Below are 14302 nucleotides of genomic sequence, written 5' to 3' on the forward strand. Positions count from 1 at the left end.
CAATATGCATGAAAATCTTATCTGACAATGAAATAAAAACTACAAAAATTGTGATTATCATTGAAACGTGTTGCGAATTTGGCTGACAGCTATATGAAGGAAAAGAGGCCAAGGTGATTTGCCCTTCACAATAATGATCATTGAAAAAGTTCTCCTGTCAAAGTGACAAAAAAGCTGTAAATCTGTGCTACACTAAAAATAAAAGACACTAAAAGCAGCTTTCCCAAAATGTTTTGCTCGAGCCTCAATAGTACAAAATATCTTAATACAAATTAGTAATTTCACAATTGTTGGTTCAAAAAAATTAAATTTAAAATCTCAAAGAAATGTGCTGAATTATTATTTTATTTTATTAAAATGTATGTGATAAACATGCAATTCGTCTACCAGGAAAATAGTTTTTAGATATACAGAAACGTAATAAGCAATATAATTTAACTTTATCCTTTGCTCTATTATTAAGTCTTGAATTAAAAAAAACATTTTATAGTTCTCATGCATCTTACCTGCCCACTATTTGCAAAGTCATCCACTGTTAGGGAAGGGTCTAATCGTAACGCAATTCCAAAGTCGCAGAGCACGCATTCTTTCTCGTTCTTGACCAGGATATTGGTACTTTTGATGTCGCGGTGAGCTATGGCAATCTTGTTAGCACCAGTGGTGGTGCTGTCGCTGTGGAGGTGGGCCACGCCATTCACCAGGCAGCCCGCCATCTTTTGTAAGTCCACCCAAGTCAAGATGTGGTTAGAAAGGTAATCCTTGAGGTTGCCTCGGCTGTAGTAGGCTGTGATGATCCAGTACTCCTTCCGCAGGCTGTTCTCTCTCTCCTCTGCTGTTAGGAACTGCAAAAGGTTTTCATGCTTGAAATTTGCGTCTACAAAAATCTGACTTTCGTTTTTCCAGGATGAGAATTCATCACATGAGAAGATTTTGACAGCTACTGTCTCAAACTGTCCCGGTGTAGTGTGGTTCAATTTTGCCCGCCATACCTCAGCGAAGCGGCCCTTGCCTACCTTCTCATCCAAATCTATAGGCAGAAGCTCTGTGTTATGGTTAATGTTGTTGGCACAAGTTGAGCTCATATCTGAGTGGCTGTCGTCTATCAGCACAGACAGTTTATCTCCATAGTCACCCGCTTTCGCATTCCTCGATAATGCATTACTTCTCTGGGCTTGCTTCTTGCTCCACTCCTTTGATCGTTTCCTTTGCCGCTGGGTACGGTAGACATAAAAAAGCACTGTGACCAAGACTGCAATCAGAAGAGGTGGGAGCAAACTTATGGCAGCCACGGGGAAGATCTCTTTGCTTTGAAGAATGGAGTATCCTATATGAGGGAAAAGGATATAATTATTAAGGCAAGATTTCAAGTAGTTGTTTCCTATTTTTTATGGAACACAGTGTTCCTAATATGTTTGCTCTGTAATACAAGTTGATAACATCAAGAGGCAGGACTTGCATATTTCTAATAGCAAAACCACATTTGTATTTCCAGTGTTGGTCGGTGAAGGAATCAGAATCTTGATCAAAGGAATCAGAAATCAGAAGAATAAAGATTCTTTCAAGCACCAATTTTAGAGTTGGCCAAACCAAAGACTCTCAAGACAGATAACTGCCTCGGCTCTGACTTGCAGATCTGGGGCAAGAGCCAGAACCAAGACGGGCCAAGTTTTCCTTCAAGGTGCCGGACTAACCAAATCATCAAACCAGAAATGCTGACATCTTGCATCCTTATTCCCTTGACTAACATTCAGGGTACACATTGTGCTTTTTGACTGCTAAGGTAAGCTTGGATAGTGAAGCGGCCACTTGCTCTGCTTTTGGATCAATGCCAGACTTCTGGCTTCTCTCGTCTTCTAAATGTCCTGTTTTCCCCACCTTTATCAGTGTGGCTACAATTGGCCAGTTTTTTAAATTAAAAAGAAAGCAAGAGCAAATCTCAGCTAACGCTAGTCATGCCTTTCTTCCCCACCACAGCACACATTCCCCAGAATCCCCTTGACTATGGTTTCTAAACAGTCTTTATGCTTCACCACAGTTAAAACTCATCATTCAAGGGGGAAATTGCGCGTTACATTTATGCTGAGTGCAAGTCCCAATGCACCTCCAGCACGTTGTAGGTTAAATATAATACCATAGTCAGGTTACTTATTAATACATCTTTGCATTTTCTTAGTCTTCACTGAGTGCAGAATATAAATATTTCCCTTGATAATTAACACACTCCTTCCCCTGTAGTTAGTTTATCCAGAGCTTATGCCCCAGGCGTAGCGTACAAGCGCGGCATGTAGTGTGAGCAGTGACGGTGAGCTACACCTGTTTTTTCTTGCAATAGTTCCAAATAACGCCTCACCCAAAACATGCATTCTCTTAGATCATCTTAGATCCTCACACTCTTCTGATCTTTCCCTTGGAGCTATACAAATAAAACATGGGTGTTCCTGGGTGAGAGTGCGCACGCCCGCACTGAGCGGTATGGGTGTACAGTCAGTGGATTGGGCACATCTTCTTTTTCACTGTAATTCAGTGGGCAGGGTCAAGCTGGCCAGTAGGGCATTCAGGCAGAAGCAGAATGGCTGGTGTGGCAGGTCATTGTGTGGGCTGTTTTTGGACAGTTTGCTGTTGATTTTCCCGATATTAAAATAAACATTGCCTGCAGAAAGAACAAATGCATGCAAAATAACTATGCCTCGTGCATTTGCAAATCCAAAACTGCCGCGCATTACAAATATGGGCCAATTTGTTTTAGCTATCTAATTCCCTAATGGGAGGCACTTTTATTTTGGTGCCAAGGCCTATTTTCAGCCACAGTCCAACCCTGTTAATGGTTGATAATTTCCTCACACTGTGACATTCCCGGGAGGTATTATCCAGAACAGAAAAAAACTGTTGCTAGTCATTCACTGCTTTGATGTTATGGCAGTGAAAAAACAACCTTTGGTTTCAAGGAGCTAACACTCAAACCAGGGGCATAGCCTGGTCAGTAAGATTGGGTGATGGGAGGGTGAGCTTCATGTTTCCCAACAATCACGCTGGTAAAAATACATTATATGAAAAGCAGGGCAGAGAGGGTGCTGAGGAGCAGTAGGAAGGGGGAGGAGTGCAGATTGTGAAGGGTACCTAAACCTCAGAGCCTCATTTACAAAAAAATTAAGTAGCGTGGTACTGCAAGTCCTTTTGCAGCACAAGCTGTGTAGTTTTAAAAGCACAGGGATGCAGGCGTGGCCTAGGCGGCCAAGATGGGAGTCGAGCTTTGTTCTAGCTCCCATTGCCCGAGGATCAGCTGCCATAATCCAGCCTGACGGCAGCTGGGTCTGCCCATCACATGGGGCACTGGAGCACCGGCCAGTGTCCAGCAGAGTCACTGGGGGCCACCTCGAGCTTGGACAGGCCCCCACTTAGAGTACCAGGCGCAGTGTAGGCCATGCCAGACTACTAGGCCGCAGGAGATGCAGCGCACTGGCATAGACGCCTGGGCCCCGGCAGTGCTGCAGTGCTGTTGCCTTGTCCTGTTGCTGCCCGAGTAGTCCCGGGACTTGGACCAACTGCTGGCGGTCCAGAGATCAGCAGTGAGGCACATAGGTGGGCCCTGCCCTCCTGGGCCTCGATTTGGCCTTGTAGCAGCCCATGGTGGAATCCGCCGATTGGGCCTGGCAGTGACTGTGGTCGGTCGGGCCCGTTTGGGTGTTCCTTCGCTGCCCTGGCAGTGCCGGCCAAGCTGAGGAGAGGAAAGGCTGTGAGCTGCAACACCTGGTGCGGACGGTGAGAGCCCCCCTTGTGTGGAACGGAGGTGTGCTGGTGGCTGGCTGGGGAGGTCGGTGAGCAGAGGTGGTGGTAGGAGGCCTGACCCAGCCACTGGACTGCAGCTGTGGGGTCATGGTGGCAAGGACTGGTGTGCCGGCCAGATGCAGCAGCAGGTGAGCCACTGGTGATTAATTGTGGGGAATCCCGGTGGTCTGCCCTGCGAAGTTCGTGGAGGCGGACCCTGCCAGGACTTGACTGTAGTTATGCGGCCCTTGGTGGCGTTGTTGGTCAGCAGGGTGGCATGGAGGGGGTGAGGAGTCCCTCCCTCAGCCCCTGTGGCAATTTGAGTCCACAGGAGGTGAACCCAGTATCCTGAAACTCACAGTGACGCAAGATTTTCCTTGTCTCTGCTTGGTGCCCTGCCTTCCTCCCTGCTGGTGTCCCTGTTTGCCGGAGCCTGTCTCTTCCCCCCTCTCCGCCTCCTATCGGTCTGTTCTGAGACCCTGAACTTGTGGTGCCCTAGTCCTCCCCCCTCACTGGGCGAGTAGATCCCTGACTCTGGAGGATGGGGCGAGTGAAAATTATGTGGCAGACTCCAGTCCAAGCTAAGATGGACCAATACACGGTCCCACTGACTGAAGCCTCTTGGGCGGCCAGGGTACGGGTGTGCAGGCTCCTGCCTTGGCACAGTAGTAGGCAGCAGATCTGGGCATGGTCCTGAAGGCCATACAGGAATCCAGGGAAGCTGTGGAATCCAAGGTGGACTGCCTTTGTGTAGACCTTTCCCTGGTGCGCCAGGACCTCCGTAACATGGTGGACCGAACAAGGGAGGTTGAACAGCGGGTATCCGGTACTGAGGACGAGGTTGCTTCTCTTAAACAAAAATTGTCTAAGTTGTCAGCTTCAGTGGGCTCATTGACAGAGAGAGCAGAGGATGCTGAAAACAGATCGGTGTAGCAACGGTGGCGCTCCTTCGCTGAAGTAAAGCAAAAGCTCGGAGCCCTAGACTTGAGCTTTGTGTTTCTGTTCTCTGCCCGCCTCAAGGTCCTTTTCCAGGGCTGTGCCCTCTTCTTTGACACACCTGATCAGGCTTGTGAATGGGCGATGGAGCAGCGGCCAGTGCGGAGATCATCTCCTGGCTTGCATCGCCCCGGAGACGTGCTCAGTATTTGCCCCGTCGTCGGCAGAGGGGTGGCCCCTCCCGCTCTCGGAAGACCCAGGTCAGGCGTGGTGCCAGCATGGAGGGCCCTGACTCAGCTCTCGAGGTGAGGAGGAGACTGCTTCACCTCTGACATCACTGCTGGTGGTTGAAAACCTCTTGAGCACCCCCATGCTTTTCGCCTCTGTTGATTCTGACTTGTGCTCATCCTCTCAGCTTTCAGCAACACCATGTCTTGGATGCTAGATATTTTTTCAGGTGGCCCTTTGGGTGGGCAGGGGTGGGAGTGGGCGGGTCGAGTGGGACCGGCCGTGGTGCTGGCTGGCCAGGACTCCTTTTCAGTGGGGCCGGGCACGGGCGGCCCCTCTTGCCCCGAATGTTGTCCCTGTTGCCGAATGGTTTACAATGATATTTGATCAAGGTGATTTGCGTTGTCAAGCACTAGATCCTTTTTTATGGGTGTCCGAGGGACACAGACGTTCCCCCCATGAGTTTAGTTGTAGTGGGTAAATCTTCTTGTGCAACCGATGCTTCCTGGGGTAAAGTGTGGGGTGGGGAGTGATGGTGGAGGTGTATGTTCACCGTTATTTGTATTGTTCTAACAATACTTCTTCCTTTTAGGTTGTTTATGGCAGGCACTGGCATTGTTTACCTGGCACATGTATGGCATAGCACTTTGCAGTCCCAGTCTGATAGCTCACGTCCTGCCACCCAGCAGCTGTTGCCTCCCGCTCCACATGCACACCATGGCTTCCACTAAAGTGACGATTCTCTCTTGGAATGTGAACAGCCTGCTGGACCAGATCAAGCACTCCACCGTGTAGCGGTATAACAAGTGCCGCAGGCCAGCTGTGGTCATTTTGCTGGAGACCCATTTGCTGGGCACCCATTGCCCCTTTTTGGTCCGCTTTGAGTATGACCGGGTCTACCACTCAGGCTATGTGTGTGGCTCCAGAGGTGTTGCTACACTGCTGCATAGATCCCTCTCCCTTGCGGTCACTGTGCAACACACGGGCACGCAGGGCTATTACATGGGCATTGAGGGCCGTTTAGGAGCCAAGTCCTACAACTTTGTGACGTGCTATGCCCCCCCCCATTGCAACCCTTTCTGCAGACTCTGCAATCCTTCATGCTGACTCTCCCTCTGGGCTTACAGTAGTCGGAGGGGACTTTAACGCATCCCGGACCCCAAGCTAGAGGTCTCCACCCATTTATACCCTGGTAGGCGTCCCTGCTCTGGCCTTCTGAACTCCTGGGCTGACTCGGTTGGCCTTTGTGACATCTGGCACACCTGGCATCCTGCCCTGCGTACGTACACTCATCTCTCAGTGGCGCAAGCGCCGAAGGCCTGCAGAGACGTGCTGTGGCTACAGACCACAGACCTTCTCTCAGTCCATTCTATAAGCATCCTTCCATGGGATAACGCCCCTATTTTGCTGTCATGGGGGTCTCAGGACCCCACTTCCTGCCCATCCTGGAGATTCAGTGCTTGGCACTTATACAAGTGTGCCGCCTTCGTTGAAAGCATATTGCAGGCCTTTTTTTGAGATTAACACGGGCTCAGTGTCATCAGTTGCGACACTTTGGGCAGCCAGCAAGTCCACCTTGATAGGGTCATCTTAAGGGGTACGTGCGCAGATCAGAGACACAGTGTTTAGCACGGGTGGCCAGTCTTGAGGGGCGAATAATGCATCTGGGAGCTGCCCTCGGCCTTCGGGACAGTGACGACACTTGTCGTCTTTTTGCCATTGCACATACGGTCTCTCTTGAAGAGGCCAAACAGTGGTTGATGGCCACCACACAGAGGGTGTATGCATCCGGCGACAAATCAGGCAAGCTATTGTACTGGCTGGCAACTTGCGGTGTCTCTGACAGGGTGGTTCAGACATTCGTCAGGTTGCCTCCGTGAGGAGCTCCCGGCTATAGGCCAAACTTTTCCTGATTTTTATAGGAGGTTGTATTCGTGGCATCCCCACTGCCCCTGGGGGTTGGGAAACCCCTCCTGAACAACATTCCACTGCCAACGGTGCCAAGTGCATTTGCCCAAGAATTGAATTTGGACCTTACACTGTAGGAGGTGAACTCTGAGGTAGTAGCTCTCCAGGCCGGAAAGACAGCAGGCCTAGATAGGTATCCCATAGAGTACTACAAGAACTTCCGTGATAGCCTTTGTCCCTACCTTCTGAACTTTTATGCGGCAGGGGACCTTTCTGCCGGACTCGGACTGTGCCACGATTGTGATCTTGCCCAAAGAGGGCCTCCCTAGAGACGAGTACTCATCATGTGGTACTGAAGATTTTGGACCCGTTTTATAAACATCGTCGTATCATGACGATTTTGGTATCGGCAGACCGGTAATGATTGGGATACCATGCACACGCATTTCCGTCACATTCGAGTGACGAAATCACCTTGAAATCAGAGTTTCCGTCCTGAACCCTCGGGTTCCATTTTGTGAACGGCAGCCATTTTGCGATTGCCCTCACCTAGGCTCGATAACTAAAGCTGAAATCGAGTAAGAAGGACACGTATACCTTCATTGACTCCTCTGTGACCTGGGCGAGCTGAGTCCACTGCCTGAAGCCAAACCTGTTCGGCCAGTTCCTTTCCCAGTGGCCGAACGAGATTAGCATCAAAGCACATCATGTCATAAACCTTTCATCGCACACAAACCTTGCCTAATCTTACACACACCTGTCCCTGTTTTCTTCTTTATGACTTTCTTTACGAGGAGGAGGTTCCCGTTTTTATTGAGGGTCCGTCGATATCTGATGGAAATACTGGGCCTTGTCGGATAATTGATTGTGGGCTGGACAAACTGAAATATGGGCTTGTCATCATGACTCTGCTTTTTCTTTGTAGTAAAAATATGTGAATGGTCAACTGTAAAATAAGGAATGTTTTCCTAAAGCATAATATTTTGTATAAAAGAGAAGGCTGACTCTGTAAGATTGATTCAGAAAAGGGGGTGGTGATGAACAGAGTGTCTGAATTAAGCAGACCACTCTTACCCAGTCCAAAGATCAGGGCTTGATCCATCACCGTTTTTTAGCTTCCTGCACCATCCCAGCTCAGAACCTGGCTACATGCAAATTAGTCTGACCCTGGCCCAGTGCATCATGGGAACAGGGCAGACCAAACTACAAAGCCAATTCTTATACTGGGAAGGAAACAAGCTACCGGGGACCGGTTTCTGGCATTTCAGCCATCTTCGGCCCGGCTTGCTTGAATCCTGATGGTGCAATGAGCAAGGGACTCACATCTGAGTATACCCTTCCACGCTTATGGTGGACACAAATGATTCAGAAAAGGGGGTGGTGATGAACAGAGTGTCTGAATTAAGCAGACCACTCTTACCCAGTCCAAAGATCAGGGCTTGATCCATCACCGTTTTTTTAGCTCACTGCACCATCCCAGGTCAGAACCTGGCTACATGCAAATTAGTCTGACCCTGGCCCAGTGCATCATGGGAACAGGGCAGACCAAACTACAAAGCCAATTCTTATACTGGGAAGGAAACAAGCTACCGGGGACCGGTTTCTGGCATTTCAGCCGTCTTCGGCCCGGCTTGCTTGAATCCTGATGGTGCAATGAGCAAGGGACTCACATCTGAGTATACCCTTCCACGCTTATGGTGGTGATGAACAGAGTGTCTGAATTAAGCAGACCACTCTTACCCAGTCCAAAGATCAGGGCTTGATCCATCACCGTTTTTTAGCTCACTGCACCATCCCAGCTCAGAACCTGGCTACATGCAAATTAGTCTGACCCTGGCCCAGTGCATCATGGGAACAGGGCAGATCAAACTACAAAGCCAATTCTTATACTGGGAAGGAAACAAGCTACCGGGGACCGGTTTCTGGCATTTCAGCCGTCTTCGGCCCGGCTTGCTTGAATCCTGATGGTGCAATGAGCAAGGGACTCACATCTGAGTATACCCTTCCACGCTTATGGTGGACAAAAATGATTCAGAAAAGGGGGTGGTGATGAACAGAGTGTCTGAATTAAGCAGACCACTCTTACCCAGTCCAAAGATCAGGGCTTGATCCATCACTGTTTTTTAGCTCACTGCACTATCCCAGCTCAGAACCTGGCTACATGCAAATTAGTCTGACCCTGGCCCAGTGCATCATGGGAACAGGGCAGACCAAACTACAAAGCCAATTCTTATACTGGGAATGAAACAAGCTACCGGGGACCGGTGTCTGGCATTTCAGCCGTCTTCGGCCCGGCTTGCTTGAATCCTGATGGTGAAATGAGCAAGGGACTCACATCTGAGTATACCCTTCCACGCTTATGGTGGACAAAAATGATTCAGAAAAGGGGGTGGTGATGAACAGAGTGTCTGAATTAAGCAGGCCACTCTAACCCAGTCCAAAGATCAGGGCTTGATCCATCACCGTTTTTTAGCTCACTGCACCATCCCAGCTCAGAACCTGGCTACACGCAAGCCCTGATCTTTGGACAGGGTAAGAGTGGTCTGCTTAATTCAGACACTCTGTTCATCACCACCCCCTTTTCTGAATCGTTTTTGGCCACTATAGGTGTGGCAGGGTATACTCGGACATGAGTCCCTTTCTCACTGCACCATCAGGATTCAAGCAAGCCGGGCCGAAGACGGCTGAAATGCCAGAAACCGGTCCCCGGTAGCTTGTCTCCTTTCTGGTGAAGAATTGGCTTGGTAGTTTAGTCTGCCCTGTTCCCATGATGCACTGGGCCAGGGACAGACTGATTTGCATATAGCCAGGTTCTGAGCTGGGATGGTGCAGTGAGATAAATAACGGTGATGGATCAAGCCCTGATCTTTGGACAGGGTAAGAGTGGTCTGCTTAATTCAGACACTCTGTTCATCACCACCCCCTTTTCTGAATCGACTTTGTAAGATTGAGCAGTCTCCTGAGAAAATACACCGTGCTATACTTCTAGGATACCTGTTACTGGCTGCAGCCAATAAATTCGATCTTTGACTTCACCAAGAAGACTCTGTGTTTCTGTAGTCTGAAACAGGAAGAACTCGAAGTCTTTGGGTGTGTTCCCTGGCACCGCTGGGTTCCGAAAAACCCAGTACTTCAATCATACCATCCAATTTCTCTCATCAACGCCGATATTAAGTTCTATGAGAAGGCTCTAGTGACCCACTTGGCCCGTGCATTGCCATACTTGGTCCATCCCGACCAGTGTGGATTTATGCCAGTCAGCAGTATGCGTCATTGTTTTCGGAGGGTCCATGCAGCTATATCTAGGACACATGGCCTGGACGGTACCCTGGCCCTGATGTTAATTGATTTTACTAAGGCCTTTGATACAGTGACATGGGATTTCTTGGACAGGGTCCTTCAGTGGGCTGGGCTAGGGTTCTGTTGCATGGTGCGCCTTCTCTACAACATCCCTTCCGCCCGGTTCCGTGTGAATCGGGTTCTTTCCCACCATTTCCCATTGAACGGGGCACACGCCGGGTGCATCTGCATTCTCCCTTGCTATTCACTTTAGCGATCGAGGCCCTGGCGTGACTCATACACTGCGATGTCCAGATCTGAGGCTGGCGTTGGGGGGAGGGCTTTGAGGATCGTATAGCGTTGTACGCAGACAACATTTGTTTGTTCCTGACAGACCAGCCTCAGTATGGGTCCCGTTATTTGGCCTTGCTGCAGTTATATGATGAGGCTTCCAGTCTCCGTATTAACAAGGGCAAATCGTGTCTCTTTGAGGTGAGGGGCGACACACTGGGGGGGAGTTGGTGCCCCAACATCCTTACCCGATGCAATTCTTTAAAATATCTAGGGATCCACGAGTCCCCCCTCCCGGACCTGGCCTGGGTCCTTAACTTTCGGGGGCTGGCCCAGGTGCTTGAGCGAGATCTGGGCCGCTGGGCCAGTCTTTCACTGAATCCCATGGGTACACTGCCCTTTTATAAGACGCTATTTGTACATCCGTAGCAACTTTCCTCATTTCCTCCCTCGCCAATGGTTTCTCTCTCTGATGGCTAGGGTGGCTAACTTTGTGTGGGCTGGAGTGAGGCACAGGGTAGCCTTCTCAACATTGCGTAAATCCCCTTCTGATGGCGGCCTGGGTCTATCAGACATTTACCTTTATTACCTCGCAGCCCATGTGGTACTGATTAACAAATTGTTCACGGGTGGATGGGATGACCCGGCGTACCGTCTGGAAATTATTTAGGTGAGCCTGGATGGGCTACTTGACTTCTGTATGGAACACGCTTGCCTGCTGCTCTCCTGTCCTGTACCCAGTGTCATTGTCTTGGGAGAGGGCAGCTCTTCGACTCACTGGCTGGGACCGTCGCCTCACTGAGATGACACCCCTGTGGCGGGGGCGCCTGGCGTTGTAAACTTGCTAACCTGGAGGGATTTGTTCCTTGGGACTGTATTTGGATCACTTATTTAGGGGATGTTTACAAGGAAGGTAGTCTCCTGACATTCCAGGACCTCAGGTCACGTTCTTCCGCTACCTCCAACTCCGCCATGCCTTGCAGACCCACGTGCTCCCAGATGAGCCATTGTCCGAATACAGCCTGCTGGAATCAAAAGATTTCTTTGGGTACCTGGACAAGGGGGCTACTTCAATGATCTATCTCTCGTTGGTCTTCGCCACCCCGGACGGCCTTGAGCGAGCTAGGCGAAGATGGGCGACCTGGGCGGGGGACCTGGATGAGGATGAGTGGCGCCCGCGGAACTTGTGATTTCATCACTGCTAAGTCTTACACCTGACCTATCTCACCCGACAGCACATGCAACACCTGCTCCCCGACGGCCCGGCCACATGCACGAGGTGCGCGCTCCCAGCCGCAGATTTATTCCATGTTACGTGGGATTGCCCAGTGTTGAGGCCCTTAGGAAGGGGGTGGGACAGTCGCTATCCTCTATCTTGTCTAAGACCTAACTCCCCCGTACTGTACTGCTGGGGCTGGTGGAGGATCTGGGGGCCCCCATGCTGAGCAGGCTTTTGTGGGGACGTCCTGTTTGGTTGCCAAGAGAGATGTAGCCCACCCTTGGAAACAGCAGGCTGTGCCAACCATCGGATGCTGGTGGAGGAGGTTGGACTGGTGTGCTCTTGAGGAGAAGCCGGTCTTTGAGGCCCGCGGCTGTCCCCGTAAGCAAGGCCGAATATGGGTGAAGTAGTGTAACGACTACGGCCTTTCACTATGAACTTGCAGTGTTTCTTATCTTTGTCGATTGGGACTCTTGTGCTGCTGCTATATATAATGAATGATATGGTATATACTCAATTCTTTCGGATGTCATGTGATGCCATGAGTCTTGCTGGAAATTTTTCAATAAAGTTGGCTATAAAAAAAGGGATGCTTCATATTAAGATCAATATGACGCATCTGTGTGCTTTCCCCTGCGCTGGCGCACAACTGATTGCCAAGCGCCAGTGCAGGCACCCTTGTGTCATGTTGCAAGGGAGTCTGCATCGCAGGGATGATTGCTTTTCTGCAGGAAGGGACACCTTCCGGTACAAAAACAATAATTGATGGCATTTTCCTTTTTCTGTGCATGCTGCAGAATGCAGCATGCACAGAAAGAGTAAAAAACTAGGAGAAATAAAAGTATTTGTCCTCGTTGTGCCAATCCTACGCCAGGGGAGGCGTGAGATTCTGACGCATTTCCAGCTTTACAAAACTTTGTAAATCCGGGAATGGGTCAGGTTTTATTGATGTTGCGTGGGTATACCCACAGCAACACACCCAGGGAACGCCCCTTTCACTCACAGTAATGCGTGAAATGGGCCCATATATTCAAGCCATGAAAAAAAGTCATGCAGTGACCTTGTGTCATTTATTTTGATGAACCAGCTGCGCAATGGGTTTGTAAATAAGCCCCTGGGTGTTTTTTAGATCATTTTGAAGGGAAGGGACCAGAATTCCTGAAAGAGGTGGAGACGTTTGGGTGGGTGACAAGAATCTCACCATTGATGTGGAGCGGAGGCAAAAAGGGTGGATAATGGTAGCAAGTTCTTTTTGTAGAGCCCACGTGGTTGCCCTTCACCTGCACAACTGTTCTATGTGTTCAGCTTCAGTGGGATAGGGAGTCTTGGAGGATGGCATAATCAAAATAAAGGTGGAGATTTGTGGTTATGTGCAATTGAGATATCCATGCTCTATGAGTGCCATGCGCGTCACTCTAGTAGCATTATACGTTTCTGCTGACTTAAGCAAGAACAAACAATCAAAATAAGGTCAGAGTCATCTGCATCCAGATGTGGCCATCGCCTGCTACCTTTCTTTGTCTGTTTCCATCACCAAGAAGAACAGAAAATGACAATTGTTAACAGCGGAGAACAAGAAACCGAGGGAAAGAGATAAAGAAAGAAAAAACAGACATATATGTTTTTTCAGGGCGATAATAGATTCAAAAGCTGTAATTAATGGCTGGTAGATCACTGACTCTAATGACCATTTTCGCCCTTGAGTAGAACGTTGGGAGCTGGCCTCCCAATCAGAATGCCCCATTTGTAGGCTGTAGCTAATGGGCCAGTGCCATCTTGGGTACAGAGGAATGATGACATTTTAAGAGCTGCACAACAATGAAAGGAGCATTCTGAGGATCTATGCACCGAAGCTGGAAATGCACGATCTTTAAAAAAAAAAATATTGAATAAGGCATTAAGTTCCCAACTGCATTCAACTGTCCAAAAAAATACATTTCATGTAATGCTAAACAAACAGTGTAATCCAGTAAATGCCTTCTGCAGCACCAAATTTTAATGCAGATTGACATTAAAACACATTCTGAGAATAGGTAAGTAGCAGATGAAGTATGGGGTTATTATATCAAAATGACTGTTTTGTTCAGTTGAAATAATGTAGAATGTAAACGGGATAAGGGATAAGGTATAAGGGAGGGAGGGATGGAACATGTTATACTGTTATGTTATTCTGCCTTTAGGACCTGGATGCATACAATTAAGCCGTGCATTTGTATCACCACCTTTCGCGATACTAGATCGCAAGCAATCAGAAATGACTGCAAACTAAAATTAGCCCCAGCAAAAATGAGCATCCCAGCCCCACTACGTTAGAGACCTCGTCTAGATGGAATTGTGGAGGCATGGTTGGTGAAGGCAGTCCATCCAGCTGTGAAGCAACCACTCAGCCTGAAGCCAACTGAGAAAATGCCAGAGTGGCAAAATGGCCAGTCCAGCCGTGAAAACTGTTGGACTCTATTCAATCGAAATTTGAAAACTTGAATCAGGGAGTACCGAAAGGCTGCTTTTTGTGCTCCAATAGCAGACATGATCAGATCATTTGGTATCAGATTAATAATCAGTGCGGATGAGCCTCAAATTATCATTCACTTTGACAATCACCGCCGTACATCGCTCCCAGCCAACTTGCAGAATTGCTTATTACCAATGGTAAGTAGATGCGAAAAATGCTCTGAA

The 14302-nt window shown here is 48.9% G+C and overlaps 1 protein-coding gene across 1 annotated transcript in view; it reads right to left on the reverse strand.

The window, feature by feature from the left end:
- LOC147732888 (TGF-beta receptor type-2-like) overlaps positions 1-14302 on the reverse strand; it is a 407586-nt gene that overhangs the window by 72497 nt on the left and 320787 nt on the right. The window contains exon 4 of the mRNA XM_086957433.1: positions 507-1324. Within this exon, the coding sequence (XP_086813559.1) occupies positions 507-1324 (818 nt within the window). The remainder of the gene's footprint in view (positions 1-506; positions 1325-14302) is intronic.

The sequence above is a fragment of the Lissotriton vulgaris genome, chromosome 2_1 (assembly GCF_964263255.1).
Source record: "Lissotriton vulgaris chromosome 2_1, aLisVul1.2, whole genome shotgun sequence".
NCBI classification, from domain to species: Eukaryota; Metazoa; Chordata; class Amphibia; order Caudata; family Salamandridae; genus Lissotriton; species Lissotriton vulgaris.